General features: G+C 43.3%; 1 protein-coding gene across 7 annotated transcripts in view; it reads right to left on the minus strand.

Annotated features, from left to right (window-relative positions):
* Positions 1-16,115, minus strand: part of SDK1 (sidekick cell adhesion molecule 1) — a 566,813-nt gene that overhangs the window by 222,334 nt on the left and 328,364 nt on the right. For all 7 annotated transcript variants that reach the window (XM_080980906.1, XM_080980905.1, XM_080980909.1 and 4 more), the window contains exons 9-10: positions 13,166-13,249; positions 3,868-4,062 (exon numbers count right to left, since the gene is read on the minus strand). In XM_080980906.1, coding sequence (XP_080837032.1) covers positions 3,868-4,062; positions 13,166-13,249 — 279 coding nt within the window. The remainder of the gene's footprint in view (positions 1-3,867; positions 4,063-13,165; positions 13,250-16,115) is intronic.

Genomic DNA, 16,115 nt, shown 5'->3' on the forward strand with positions numbered 1-16,115 from the left:
GTACAGCTTGCCTACAGGGAGCTGTGCCCCAGGGAGTAAATTGATTTGACAGTCAAAGGGTCTATGCGGGGGTAATTGGTCAGCTTCCCTTTCGCTGAAGACGTCGCGGAGATCTGCGTATTGTCGTGGTACCTTCACGTTCTCCGTTACTTCAGTCCCTGCTAGGGTGGCTTGGGCCCCTGCCAAACCCTTTCCCTCTTTGCAGTGTTCTAAGCAATGTGCTGAACCAAAAGAAACCACTCTCTGATGCCAGCCCACCAGCGGATCATGTAACGCTAGCCAGCTCATCCCCAATATAATGGGAGCTCCTCCCAAGGTGGCCACATTAAACGCTATCAGTTCGGTGTGCCTTGCCACCTTCATTATCATTGGGACGGTCTGCAAGCTGACTTCTCCTCCCAACAGCTCCCTGCCATCGATCGTGGTCACCTGCAGGGGGTTGCTTAAAGGGATCGTCTGTATCTGGTGTTCAGCTGCAAACTCTTTGCTCATGAAATTGCAGGAGCTGCCTGAGTCCAACAGCGCCTTTATCTTTAGAGGGTGTCCGTTTGGCAGCTCTAGCGCCACTTCTATCACTAGGGCGGGTTTAGGAGGTTCTGGCGTGGGCACTTTCACTGCTCTTTGGCCTGACTGCTGTGCCCCGACGGTGGCAGCCAGGCGTTGGCTTTTACTTGCTTCGGTATTTCTTCCTCTCTTCCCTCCACAGCTCCTACCATCCCTTGCCATTCCTTCCTCTGGGGGCAGACTCTGGCAAAGTGACCTGGCTGTTGGCAGAGATAGCATTTCCGGGCGCCTTTTCCCTCCTTCTTTCCCCCCTCACTGGGCTTTGAAACTGCGCGCGCGCGCGCTGTTCCGATTTCCATCGGCTCTGCCGGCGGGAAAGTTGGCTCTGGAATGTCTGGAATGCGGAACTCCTTCCAACGTTCCCCCTTCCCTTCCCGCCTCTCCAATGCTCTCGCCTCCTGGCGCGCTCCTATGGTCAGCGCTGATTTGGTCAGCTGGTCCATAGACTCCGCCCTGGGCGCCCGGGAAAGTTCGTCTTTCACAGCCGAAGAAAGCCCTTCTTCAAAAAGCATTTGAATGGGTTCCGCCGATAGATCCCACCCCAATTTATGGATCAACATGGTGAATTCAGTCCAGTACTCACGGACAGATCGGCTCCCCTGTTTGCAAGCCATTAACTGTCTGCGGACCACTCCCTGTTCAATATCGCTGGAAAACATCAGATCCATGGCGCGAAAGAACTTCATCGTGTCCTTTAGGACGTCACTATTCGCTGCCATCAGGGGTCTAACCCAGTCTCTCGCCCCCTTTTCAAGATGCCCAATCACGAAAGCCACTCTTGATTCCTCGTCAGGGAATTCATCAAACTGCAGATTGAGGGCATATTGCATCTCTGTCCGAAAGCCATGATAGTCTTTGGGCTCCCCCCCAAACTTCTGCACCAATCCTGGTACCTTTCTGACGAGCTGGGTGTCTTTCCCCTTTTTGTCTGCATCCTGAGCCCTCCTCTCCTCAAGCCTCGCCGTCTGCAGCGCTAGCTGGACCTCCAACACCCGGTACCTTTCTTCCAGGCTTGGACCCGCTCCAGCTCCTGCTTCTCCGGTTCCGGCTGGGTTGCTCATGATGCCTTCTCCTGCACAAGCTGCTCACGAAGACTGTCGGAATGCTGTGATGGGACGATGAGCTGCTTGTGTGTAAAATCCTAGTCCCTCAGAGTTTGGTCAAGTTTGCAAACCTCTGTCTGTAACGGAGCCCCTTAAACATGGCTCCGTCAGTCGCTGGCAGATTCCGACAGTGGTTGCTTTCGGAATCGCTTCCAACATAAAAGCTCCTTAACGGAAACACGTCTTCTGGACTCTCTGCGTGACAGTTTCCGGCGAGGAGTGGGTGTCCCTACAGGAGGTCCTGAAACCTCCCCACTGTTTTCGCTGGAAGTGTCTCTGAGCCATCCCTCCAGCTCCCTTCCCCTCAGCCCAGCTCCTCTCCCCCTACTGGTTCCCTCTTCAGCTGCTGAGTCTCTCCCAACCTGTGTGAGCCCTTTCACTTCCCTTCCTTCCGATGGCAGTTCCCTGACAGCACCCATCACAGCATAGATGAACACTGGGGGGAGGGACACTTATGGGAGTACAGCTGTGCTGGCTGGTGCTGATGGGGGTTGTAGTTGAAAGCATCTGGGGCCACCAGATTTGGCAATGCCATTACAGAAGTGAAGGTGGCTTCATTTGACATCAACTACAAAAGCTTAGGCTTGTGTTTGTTCAGGTTGCATATGGGTGGGGCAAATATGGAACTGTGAATTCAAGTGGTACCAAAAGGAGCAGGGCCATTGCTTCCCAAGCAGAAGGCCCCAGGCTCAATCTCCAGCATTTGCAAGATAGACCAAGGGTCTGGCTTGGTATACAGTAAGGCAGCTTCCTGTGAGTAAGAAGGTGGACACTTGTTAGGATTTTTTGTTGTTGTTTGTGAAAACAAAACAAAAAATGGCACAGACTTGGAAGGGAGAAGTGTAAGGAGGGTTGAAAAGGGAACATATGATAACAAGGGGGAAATAATATTAGAATACTGTAAGCCATCCCTATCCTTTAAGAGAGGGGAGATTATGTATGGGAATGAATTAATGAATAAACAACTAAAAATAGCATCTCTCTGGCATGACTTCAGGATTAGTGCTGGCATATGTTATTCTAAACCTACTTATTAAACGTTGCAAAGGCTGCATAACTGTAATACTGCTCTGCCTTAACGTGGGAAGACAACCACATCATTCCCACAATAAATGGCCCTTAACTATAACAAAAGTGTGAATAACGCATATGTTGTGCACTTGTTGCTGTATCTCAATGATCACTAAAGTGCCCTCTAGATGTTGCCTTGTATCACCTCTGACCATTGACCAGGCCATCAGAGGCTGATGGAACTGGAGTTCAAAAACTTCCAGAGGGCACCACATTATTCAGGGACACGCAGCAGGGAAGGATTACTTGTGCGTCTGATCTAATACTGTGGCCACAGTGCTTAAATTGCTACTTTAAGATTATTATTCTGAATCAAAGAATTAAAATATATTGTACCCTGTGATGGCCTGCTGTATCCCAGAGGAGGTGTGCACAGAACCCTTCACTACACAAGTAACTTCTCCCCAACCCAAAAAACGAACAAACAAAGAAAAACAAAATATAGAACAGGGAGGCATTAACCTGGCAGTTCCTGGTTCATTCACATTTGTGACACACCATTAATGCATTATACTGTGCTTACTTTTTCTCAGCAGAACTATTAATATGAAAAAGGGCTGCATGAAATGTTCCTTTGTGTTTAAGCTTTTAAAAACAAAAATAATACCAGTCCCACGGTCCAAATTCCTAGTCATGTGAGCTCAGATTGTTTCTTCCAAGTCACAGGAATCCCCTGTGGAGACGGAGGGAGGACCCAAGCCCCACGCTGCTGTTTCCGGCAGCGCAGAGCCTGCAGGCAGCTGAGTCACTGCATGAATTATTATTATTATTATTATTATTATTATTATTATTATTATTATTATATCTGTGAAAGGTACCATGCTGGAACAGGCTGTCCTAGGATGTGTTGTAGTTCCACCAGGAGGCTTGGAGAAAGCCTTAGGGGGAATACAACATAATTGTTCAATCATTGTAAGCTTTTTCTGCTTGCTCAAGGAAAGAATCTTCCCTCTCCTCCCCCAGGCACTGCTCTGGGGTTTCTCCTGACAGCCCCTCCCCTGTGAGCTTGACTTCCTTTTCTTTTCTTTTTACTCTGTACCACTGGGCTGCCTTAGAAAGATGAATGCATTGTGCCCCAGAAACCTTCCTCTACCTCCCCTGCCCAACCCCCACGTAGGTCCAGACATACTAGTCACATCCAGGAAGGTACGACTCTGCATCTCCCCAGCATCATTCCTTGCAAAGCACTGGAAGATTCCAGAATCGTCAGGCTGCAGTCCCTGGATCTGAAGACTCCCATTGAGCAAAACCTTGTAACGCGGATTCAGCAGTTTGTGGATGGGGACAGCATCCTTGTACCAGACCAGGACAGGAAGTGGGACACCTGAAATGTAGTGGAAAGAGAGAAAACTCTTCATGTGTGCCCAGGCACAAAGCATTGCCGCCTGCTAATTGCCCATTTCCCATTACAGAGTTTTATACAAATACACTATTCAGAAAGCAACTGCTACAAAGCATGTATTAGCCTGTCAAAAGAGGGGAAATACAACTGAAAAACACGAAGGCAAATACTTAACTACCCATAATGATTTATGCCATGGCGACTGTGTGCCTTCATTTGCTGTAATCAAATTGCATGCCATTTTTTAAAGCCTCAGATTAAATAATTCAGTTTGGGAAATAGGTTAATTGTGTCATCAAATGAGCCTTGAAAAGGTCAAAAGGCAGACAAGGCAGTGAATTGGTAAGACTTAAGCAGGAATCTTATGCATCCTTTCTAGGAAGTATATTCTATTGCACTCAATGAGAAAAAGTATTTAGGAAGGGAGTGTTTTGGAGCATTCTAAGCACTTTCAAATACATTATCTCAACAATCCCCATATTGCATAAACCGAGGCTGAGGTTAGCAGCCCAATGAGTGACAAAATCCCTTTACTGAAGTTGATGCAACAGCCCAAAGGCTCACAAAAAGGCCACTCTCAAAGACCCTGGACCACCCAAGACATGTGATTCTGAGCAATGAGGATTTGCAGAGGGAAGGGGCTACTCATGGTGTTCACCATTCTCATGTTGTTACTCCTGTCCAGTTGTGAGGCAAAGGCCTGTGAGCAAAGTTTCCCAGCAGGCCAGGGAAACTCTTTCTCACCTCACTAACCAAGAATAGTAAGTGCTCACCAAGGAAGAGCCAACAAAGCAAGGTTTGGGAGGATAAGGTATGCCTATGGTGTTAAGCAGGGACAAAACTAGGCTTTATTTGACCTGGGTCAATGACCCAATTTAGCACACAGACATTTGCATATATACACACACAGGCTGGGAACCTCAATGGTGTTCCTTTGGAGGCTACTTCCTGGGCAAAAAACCTGGCTAGCCCCCTACCCCCAGCTATGGCTCTGTGTTAAGTCATGGAGCCTGAGGACCATAATCAAAGATATATAAAGGAAATCTGATTGCTTCAATAGAGGAATTAGGACTTCAAAATGGCATGAGAAATGGAGAATAAATAATCCTAGAAACTTTCAGGTTAACGTTGAGGGTTCACTCACACTTCCACTTGTGCCATGCCTAGAAAGGACAGCTTTGAGCAGTTTTCCACTTAACTTGCACTTTCTAGTCATGGGTCCAAGTGGTTTTGCCCTTGGCCTGCTCCTGTCCTCTCTAGTGATAGATCAAACAAATGCCAATCTGGGGGAAACTCCAATTGATGTTTTGTCCAACTGAATGCTAAAGAGTGAATTCTCCTCTCCCCACCCCCCGGGGTGGAGGGTGGGGACAGTAGGTCAAGAGGAACTGGGGATAAGCCTCTACCCAGAGTGGATTCCCCAATTCATATACATTTGCAGTGTTTGTCCTTAACAAATGGCCTTTGCATTGCTTTATGTGAAGGCTAGTAACATCAGCCCTGCCTTTGGGGAATCCCTTGCAGACAACCGCAGTGCCTAGAGACAGGCAGTCAGGTCACGTATCCATAGCAGTGACCAGAGGAGGAATGACTGCTGGGAAGAGGGCAAAGAGAAGAAATGCCATCAGCTCAAAAGGACACCTTCATCTGCCCCAGCTGGAACAAAACATGTCTCTCCTGCATCGGTTTCTACAGCCACAGCAGACACTGCAAGCTTCAATAATTTGACCTCACCCCCAATGACATATTCTTCCATTGTCTCCTGAGTGAGACAGATTGCTATGAGAATGTTCGATCTCTGTACATAAAAATCTGACTTCGCAGAGATTTCTGAATGAGGATAAACACATTTTATTACCTAGGATTCTAAATGTTTCTAACAGCAAGCATTCAAAGCATGTTCAAAGTAAATATCGCTTGATCTATTGTGCGTGTTTAGTAAGGCAATAAAGATACAGCAATTAAAAAAATTCAAGGCAAAATCTGCTGAAAATACTTTTATGTAACCAAATATAATAACAAAAACCTACTCTTTTTAATATACTCATTCTTCTGAGGAGAATGAAAGATACATTATTTTCCAAGAAAGGGGGGGGGGTAGTTGACTGGTCATGAAATTATATTTCTGTACAAGGATGTAATCAGTTCTTGAAATCGCATTTGAAACTTCCATTTTGCTTGAATAATAAAGCTATTTATAGCCTACAGGAATCACATTTTGTGTGCAATGTGTGTGGTTTGACACAAAATAGATGCAGTGTACCACTGTGAAACAAACACAATTTTAATTTCATACCAAAGGCCCATTTACAGAATTTGTGTACAGTCTGATTGTCAGAATTCTCAGTGAAATGTAATTCATCTCATCAAATCCCCTGGGCCAATACAAATTATCACTGAGTAATGAGGAAACAGATGATACAAAAATGGAATCGTACTCAGAATAGAGGACACAGGAAATAGTTTGAAGCTTAAGTAACAGCATTTCCATTATATTTTATAGAAAACGCAATAGAATGAAATCTGGCATTGGGCATTATTCCCCATAACAGCATAATGGGCTAAACATTTTGAATCCTGACAGGAATATCAACATTCTCTGCTCACTGAAGCTTAGGTTGTCTTCTCCAATTAAGCCACAGATCAGCTCCAAACCCCACTGTACTTAAAGGAATATAGAGAAGTCAATCTATATATTTTCCTTCCGATATTTCAGGAGGCCTTAAAAGATCCTAGTGATTTCGCTGTGTGAGTCACACCATCAGAACTAGAGAGAAGGTGCTTTTTTCAAAGATCTTTTTGGAAAGACAGACACCATGGAAGGAGTCCATTAGTTAGACCAGGTGTGCAACAGACAAGGGGCGTCTGAAATTATGAGGGGTACATCAGAGCGCGGCAGGAACTTGCAGACGGATCTGCCAGAGGAGGCAGCTGCAGTCAAGAGCCACACTGAGCTTCAAAATGACTGTGCTGGCTTTTAAAAAAGAAAAAGAAAAGAACTGGTTTTCTTTTTAAAAGAAATTATGTGTCCCTTATCATGGCTAACCAGGATAGAAGGAAAATATATTCTTTAGGAATTTAAGGATTCATATATATTTGTTTATTTGGTAATCGTTTGTTTCTTCTGTATCTTATTTGGAATGTATAATTTTTACCATGTAAGAAAACCAATAAAAAGCATACTGAAGAGGAAAAAAAGATTGCAATCCTAGAAGAAAGAAAGAAAGAAAATATATAATTGGAGAAATAAGACTTTTCCAGGGGTCCATCTGAAGTCATGCATTTTTTAATGTATTTATCAGGGCTTCAAGTTTAGCCTTACCAATCTGATAGTTCATATAAAAACATTTTGATCATCTAAAAATTTGCCCCCAACTCATCTGTCAGCAGATTTTGTTTTTTATAAAAACATTTAATGATGCTGGGAAGAGCCATGTTTGCAGAAGGGGCCAGGCTAGCCCCCTGGCATCTCCTGGCAAAGGCTGGGGAAAGGTCCTGCCCCTCTGCGAGTCAAGGGAGGCGATGCTGAGCTTTATGAACCAAAGGTCTGATTCTGTAGCAGGTAAGTATGCTCTTCTTCCTTCACAGGCAAATTTGTGCAGTTTTAATTTGAACTCTACTGACTGCTGACAGCATATAATCCAATTAGTGTTATATATACAAATATATTGTGTTTTAAATGCTTGCAACTTGAGTAGCCTCTGAGGAATAGAAAATGGAACTTTGTTCCCAAGGAAACTCCATTTACAATGAAGTAAAAAGCTGTCTTTTGCAGGCTTTAATTTTATTTATAGTTAATCTATTTGTATCGAGCAAATTTAATCTGTGTCTCCCACACTCACAGTGCACAAAGATGGAATAAATGGCTTTTGCGCCAAAGAATCCCATAGGAGTTGTGACAAATTGAAACGTCCTGCCTGTTTATGGCCAGGGCATGGAGCAACTTCAGGATGTGTCCCAGGGCTGTGATTCAAGCACCTGAGCTGGCACCCCCACACCCCCTCTTCATTTTATGTCCTCTCTGAGACACAGGGTAAGAAGTCAGTGGCCAGACAGCTGTTAGCTTTAGTAGTGAGAAATCTGGAAATGCAGCACTCATCTGGACAGGGCACAGAATAGGTGAGGATGGAAGAAACCACTTTGTTTGTTGAGCGAGCAAAGAGAATAGTTTAGTGAAAAGGCGAGAAAGGGGTGACATGGTAGAAAATTACAAAATTATTCAAGGTATAGAGAAAAGGTTTTCTCCTGTTATAATATTGAAACTTGGGGAAATCCAATTAAGCTGAATGTTAGAAGATTTAGGACAGGTATAATATTTATTTATTTATTTATTTATTTATTTATTTATTTATTTATACCCCACCCATTTGGCTGGGTTTCCCCAGCCACTCTGGGCGGCTTCCAACAAAGTATTAAAATACAGTGGTCTGTTAAACATTTAAAGCTTCCCTAAAGAGGGCTGCCTTCAGATGTCTTCTAAAAGTCTGGTAGTTGTTCCTCTCTTTGACATCTGGTAGGAGGGCATTCCACAGGGTGGGAGCCACTCGCAGGGAGGGAACCATCAGAAGGCCCTCAGCGCTGGACCTCAGTGTCCGGGCAGAACGATGGGGGTGGAGACGCTCCTTCAGGTCTACTGGACCGAGGCCGTTTAGGGCTTTCAAGGTCAGCACCAACACTTTGAATTGTGCTTGGAAACATACTGGGAGCCAATGTGGGTAAAAGAAAGTCCTTCTTCATGCAGCACAGTGTTAACCTATGGAACTCGTTTCCACAGGAGGTAGTCATGGTCATCAACTTGAATGGCTTTAAAAGAAGATTGGACCAATTCATGGAGGAGAGGGCTATTGAAGGCTACTTGCCACAATGGCTATGCTCGGCCTCCATAGTTGGAGACAGCAATGTCTCTGAATACCAGTTGCTGGAAACCACAGGAGGGGAGAGAGCTTTTGTGCTCAGATCCTGCTTGCACATTTCCCACTGGGGCATCGGGTTGGCCGCTGCGAGAAAAGGATAAGGGACTAGATGGGCCATTGGCCTGATCCAGCAGAATTTTTATGTTCTTAAGACTGGTATGCAGGGCCGGATTTAGGTTTGATGAGGCCCTAAGCTACTGAAGGTAATGGGGCCCTTTATATGTCCAGCTGTCCTTTGTGAGCAACAAATTGCCACTGCTTTTTGTGTTGAATATATGATATATGGTAATTTATGGACCTAATAGGTATCTAAAGCCATTTGCACATGCAGAATGTAGACACCCTATACACAGAAATGAGCAAACCAGTGATATTTTAGGGAATAGCAGGCTAGCAGGCAGGGCCCATTACTTACATCATAGAAGCCTACACAACACACAACACTGTTGCTGTATGTAGGTTTTATTTTATTTGTTTTTGATCTTATATTTTGGAAATGTACCGGTACATCCAGTGGTTTATTTCCTTTATTTTTTGGGTGCCCCCAAGAGAGTGGGGCCCTAAGCTATAGCTTGTTTAGCTTATACATAAATCCAGCACTGCTGGTATGTCTCAGCAATGCGCCCTGCCCATACGAACTCCTCCTGCTTTTGCAGGGCCAAAAAATTCTCCATTTCACAAGACATTATTCAAATGGACCCCAACTTGTGGGTTTGGACTAATGACTGTCCAGTTGAAAACACCACCAACACAACCCCTGCCTTTTAAGGGCCACATCTTTCTACTATTTTTATATCTCTGTTAGGCTTTATTCTCTCTCTCATTTAGTTTTAAGTTGTTAAATTAAGTTAGTTTGCTTATATTTTTACACAATGTTGTATATGTTGATTTTTTGTTAATTTATGTACTGACAATATGAATATTGGTAATTGTTCTTCTGTTTTTTTCCATTGCTGCTGTTAATTTGATTTGTTGTAAACTGCTTTGGGTACAATCGTGTAGGAAAGCAGCATATGAATAAAACATTGATGTTTAAAAAGATCATAAACAGCAAAGACCATAAAATAAAGTATCAGTAGCAAATATGAAATGAACATCATCAATAAGACAGAAGGAATTAGGTGCTATATTTTGCAAAAGTATGAAGCCAACCAGCACATTATTGGTCAATAAATGTTGCCTTGAGTGAGGAGAATAGAAAATGCTCTCTGCCTTTCACTTTCTTTGAGTCTGTCCATTTGTGTGCTCTTTCAGGATGAATCTAATAAGAGTTCCTTAAAGTTCTCCCAGCAGGATGCACATCAGGATCTAGATCAAAATAGCTTAGGAAGTAGGGCTGCTAATACCTCACATGAGACTTTTGAGAGCTGCTGTCCATCAAGGTTGACACTCTAGGTCAGATGTACATAAGGAATCAGCACTAGGAAACTTCTCATACATTTACAACTTGGTTTCCCTATCTATGGGGCCAATACAGATGAGGCGGGTGAAGAGGGAGGCAATAGCTGAGCTTCAGACTAATTAATATCCCAGGAAAGGAAATGGACTGTTGTTTGTATGCTTGTTTGGCGTGTGTGTGTGCGGAATATCTTAGCTATACACCCAACTGCAAACTGCCTTAACCTGCTATACAAATGTTATAACCAAATAAGTGAATAAAATGAAATGTAATGTGTGAAGAGGCACAAAAGTTTCCAAGGACAGGTGGGTTCTCAGTGGCAGAGTCAATCTCTCTGGATTTGACTCCTGGTCTAATCAGTAGATTACACTTATGTATTTAAAAAATTCAAGGTTTCTGCATGTGCTGAAGAGGGAAGTGAGGGGCAGATGGGAATTGTCAAACTGGGAAGATAACCCATCTATGAGAAGGACAACTAAGATCCTAAACCTCTGCTGCCTTGCAGAATATATTTGGGAGAAGGAAAGGCTAAGGAGTAAACCCTACACAAATCAGGAGTCCCTAAGAGGGTTGGATGGCACCTTCCAGCAACTCCTGCAGCCAAGCTGGTGCTAAATATATTGCTCTGCTTTCTTTTGGACCACACCAGTGAGGCCAAGAGGGGAGTCTTGTCATCTGGGCCGCTCAGGACCTTCATACACACTGCCCAGGCTTGTGCCCCCAGGCAGTTTGACTTCACTCCCAGAGGCAAACTCTATTGTCTCTCAAGGTAAAGAAAAAGATAAAGGACCCCTAGACTGTTAAGTCCAGTCTCAGGAGACTATGGGGTTGCGGCGCTCATCTCGCTTTCAGGCCAAGAGAGCTGGCATTTGTCCACAGAGAGCTTTCCAGGTCATGCGGCCAGCAGGACTAAATCGCTTCTGGTGCAACGGAACACAATGACGGAAACCAAAGCACACAAAAATGCCATTTACCTTCCCGCCGCAGCGGTACCTATTTATCTACTGGGCCTGGTGTGCTTTCAAACTGCTAGGTTGGCAGGAGCTGGGACCGAGCAATGGGAGCTCACCCCATCGTAGGGATTCGAACCACCGACCTTCTGATCAGCAAGCCCAAGAGGCTCAGTGGTTTAGACGACAGTGCCCCAGATGGATGCCGACAACTAACATTTTTTTTAAAAGCATCCTATGAACCTGCTTCTATACAACTACTGTTGATCTCTTTAGGTGGAATGATAAATATTTTGAAGTTTTTAGTGGCGTTTGAACACCTTCTAATTAAAATTTGAATGAAAGACGGCTGCCACAGAAGTGTAATTTCGCTTGAATGTTTCTGCAGCCGACGTTTTCTCTCTCTTTATTGGGATAACTTTTTATTGGGTTTTATAAGCAAGGAATAATAAATGATACAAATAAATAGTCCAAGTCTTCTCATGTCATAGCATGATAAATTTGCAGTAATATCAACAACATATGGTTCATTATTAGTTCTTGGTTCGTGAATTGGTTTAAACAAAAACAATGGGGGAAACAGGATAGAACAGTTAAAAGATAGCATTCAACACCACATAGTTAAATGTCTAATCAGGAGCCCTTGTGGTTGTGCTTAGATTAAGTATTTCCCCTCTTATGTTAACAATGAAACAATATAAAGTGTTGATATACTGATGAAAGCGGGAGGGGTTCAAAGAGAAAACAGTAATTTAGGTTTGAATTTTAATTTAGATCAAATAGATTGAGCCAAATGTTAATGGGGGGATTGCTCATTTTCTGGAATAATGACATATGTTATGAAATTCAACCACACTGGTGTAATGTCATCTTCTTGATCTGCCCGTGTGTCAACCATAATTTATTTGTTATTTGTCAAGGAAGGATGTTTCTCAGACTATATTGTACCAATTGCCTATCATGATGCCAAAAAGGTCTTTCCAGTGTCTGGTTATGTTGAGGCTCGTCACTTGCAATAAATGGCTTTTTAATTCTTTATTATGTAAGCCCAGACTGTTGTCTTGAAATGTATTTAATAAAGTTAATTTTGGTTTGAATTGCAATTGTTATTCTGTTATTTTATTAATTACTTGGAATATTGAATTCCTGAAAGGTTGGGTTTTTTTACATTCTCACCACACATGGAGATATGTACAGGGTATGGGGCAGCAAGGCACAAGGATGGATCATTGCCAGCTTCCTGGGGGTTAGGTATCATGTATATATGGGTTAATTCTCTACTGCAGGCTTCCTCAACCTCAGCCCTCCAGATGTTTTGAGACTACAATTCCCATCATCCCTGACCACTGGTCCTGTTAGCTAGGGATGATGGGAGTTGTAGGCAAAAAACATCTGAAGGGCCAAGTTTGAGGACGCCTGCTCTACTGCTCGCAAAAATAGACTTTGCAGCTGACATTTTCCTCCTATTGTAAAAGCTCCATCATTTTAAGAAACAAGGAGCTTTAACTATTGCAATTATTGATTGTTTCTCGGCAACTCAGCTTATGGGTCCCTAAGCCACTGTTTCACTTACATTAATTCACTCAGCTCAGGACGCTAATTCTTTTTACCTGCCCACATTTGTTGAATGCATCCTGTCAGGCACTGAAGCCCAAACAAAAAGCAGATGGGGCAATTTGCCCAGCAGACAAGCATGATTCATCTTTTCAGATCATGTTCCTCAGATGCAGCCTGCTTCTTATCATGGAAAATTGAAAGTTTACTAAAGAGGCTCAAAGGTAAACAAGGAAAAAACAAAGACCACTTGTTCCCTCCCCACTTACCCATTGCCTGGCACTGGATATGCACAGTCTTCTCCACTTCGGCCAAAATTCGGCTTTCCGGCTCAGTAGTAAAATAGGGTGACTCTAAAGAAAGATAAACCAGAATACTGTAAGAAAATATATTCATTTAGCTTGAACACTTGACCTAACCCAGAACTCATCATGTGCTCAGGTTCAAACCCAAAAGCTCAGAAGTGCACAGGGATTCCATTAATTTCAATGGAGGGACTCGAACGCCATGATTTGTCACATGTGAACTCAAAACCTTTCACTCGAATGAATGGAAAAACTCTTACAGGGCAGAAACTGATGTGCTCCTAAACCCAAGTTTCCTCTGGATTAAGAGGAATGTATTTAATACAGTGTTACAAATGGCCTAGTTTGACTTCTATTTTGGGTTTATGGTTTCTTTTAAGTGATAGCCTCATAAAACAACCTCAACAATTATATGTGATGATGAATATGAATTTCAAAGAGCACTGAGAAACTGCCAATTTATATTTAGGGTTTTACACCGCAAATTAACATCAGAGCAGGGGCTGCTTTTCATTTTACAGGCGTGAATCAGAGAATATTTTAATTCTCAGCTTAGACAAGCCATCCCGGGAGGTCTATAAAGGGTTTTATTTACAGCAACACATTTTACACAAGGACTTGCTTCAATATCTAATACACCATACCATGTAGCTTGAGACATAAAGAACCACAACATGAGGATAAATCTATATCAGCAGGTTCAGTAAGAATTGTAACAAGGTAGCTCAAGAAGCAAAGCAACAAATATGTGCTGGGTCAGGAAGATTTTGGGCATCACATGCCAGGACAGATCCTCAAACAAAGATGTACTCTCCCAAGCCCACACTCTCCCAGCGTGTTCACACTCCTGTCTCAGCTACGTCTATGCTGGTTTGGTCATGTCCACAGAATGGAAAATGGCAGGATCCCCAAGGACATGGCTTCCAGTACCAGGCCAGCTGGCACACCAACTCTGTGTTATAAAGATGTTTGCAAACATGATATGAAGGCTCGTGACATTAACCCTGCCATATGTGAATCCCTTGCAAATGATCACAGAGCCTGGAGAGAGACAGACAGGTCATGTATCCACACCAGTGACTGGAGGAAGAATGACCATTGGGAGGAATGGAGAGGGAAGAAATGCCATGGTACACCTGTAGCAGCAAAACCAGACTTCATCTGCCACAATGTACCTGCAGGCATCTTGTGGCTCTCTTATCTGTGTCAATGGGCATATTTAGCAAGTAACTCGGTGTATTAAAGGGCTCAGGTTACAGCATACTTTGTGGGTTGTGGTAAGAGATTGCAGGAACTGTTGAAGGCTAGCTGTCGGAACTGTGGAATTGAGTGAAGACTTTTTAAAGAGATCATCTGAGGAAGAAATTGGAAAATTGCCAGACTTCAGAACTCAGAGAACCCTTTGCAAGCAACTCAACTCAGGACTCGGCTGTGGTGTTTAACAGCAAGGACTTTGAAGCAAAAAACCTTATCTGGGCTCAGATAGAGAAAACTACTTGTAATACAGTGTTATCTCGGCTTACGAACTTAATCTATTCCAGAAGTCTGTTCTTAAACTGAGATGTGCTTTCCCTAATGAGGCCTCCCACCACCAGTGCCCTTCCACCGTTCGGCTTCCGTTTGTAGACCGAGTTAAAGTTCGCTAACCGGAACACTACTTCTGGTTTTGCAGAGTTCGTATATCAAATAGTTCATAAACAGGGCTGTTCTTAAACTGAAGTACCACTGTACCGCTAAATAGTACGTGATGTATAGCGGTGTGTGTTTGTGTTGGCCTAGTAAAGACAACTCTGTTAAATGGCTGTTTTCTGTGCTCAGATTAACTGTGTGACTGAGCTTCCATAGTGTATACACTCAACAACCCCAACGCTTTCTGTCCTCTTGTGACTTTTACATGCAACTTGCTAATATTTTTTTATTAAAAATATATCTCAGTTTGGGTTTTCCATTTTCTTCTCAACAGAGACATCAGGAGGCAGAATTTCCTAGAAAAATTAAGCCTTCAGAGTGAAAGTAATAAGCAGAGCTGTTTGCATGATTTATTGTTTTTTAATAATATCAATGTAAGGACATTATTGATCTTTTGCAGCTAAGTGACGGTTATTAACACAAACAATATATAAGTGCATGAAGTGACATATTTACTGAAAAAAACAAACTTTAAAGCTATACATTATTGGGAAATTGTGGTGGACAGAACGTGCTTAATGCTGAGGTTTTATGCCTTATCTAGAAAAGTACCAAGGCACAAGGAACACAGAGCTGTAAGCAGCTGAGTGGACTGTTCATGCATTTGAAAAGCGCAAGGGACACATGGAGGCTAAATGGATACACAGCTAGCAAGTTCCAATATAAGGTGGATAAGAGAAATGTCAGCATGCCAAAAGCTGGAAGTAACCTGTAGGTTTTGGCTGGGTTGCAAAACACTTAGTACACTAAACTACAGATGGAATGGCAAGAGGAATGTGAGAAGGGCATTGCAGCAACCTGAGATTACTCCTGTCACACCAGGGAAGCTTAAACATGGCTTCTGTCTTCTCCCCATCAACCCACATATATTCTGTTTTCCTTTGTCTTAACAAGCACCCAGTTCCTTTTTCTGTTCAGCCTTGGCTCCAGCAAAGGCATGAAGGCCTGAGCTACCTCTGTCTGAGCCTTCCACCCATAGCTTCCATATATAGGTCTGCAAACAGCACCATCTTCTTGAGAAGTCCTGGGCTACTGTGAGATTTGCTCCACTCCTTGCAGGTGGAGTTGCATCCCTGCCACCAGGACAGCAAAAGGTCTACAGCCCACCCTGTCACTCAGGTATGGTCCTGGAGGATCAAACCGCTCTTCATTTATATTTGTTACTGAATTTTTAACTTTTATATTTGTTACTGAATTTTTATCCTACTCTTCTTCCTGGTGGAAC

Source organism: Podarcis pityusensis (genome assembly GCF_964106645.2).
Source record: "Podarcis pityusensis genome assembly, chromosome: 14".
Classification (NCBI taxonomy): domain Eukaryota; kingdom Metazoa; phylum Chordata; class Lepidosauria; order Squamata; family Lacertidae; genus Podarcis; species Podarcis pityusensis.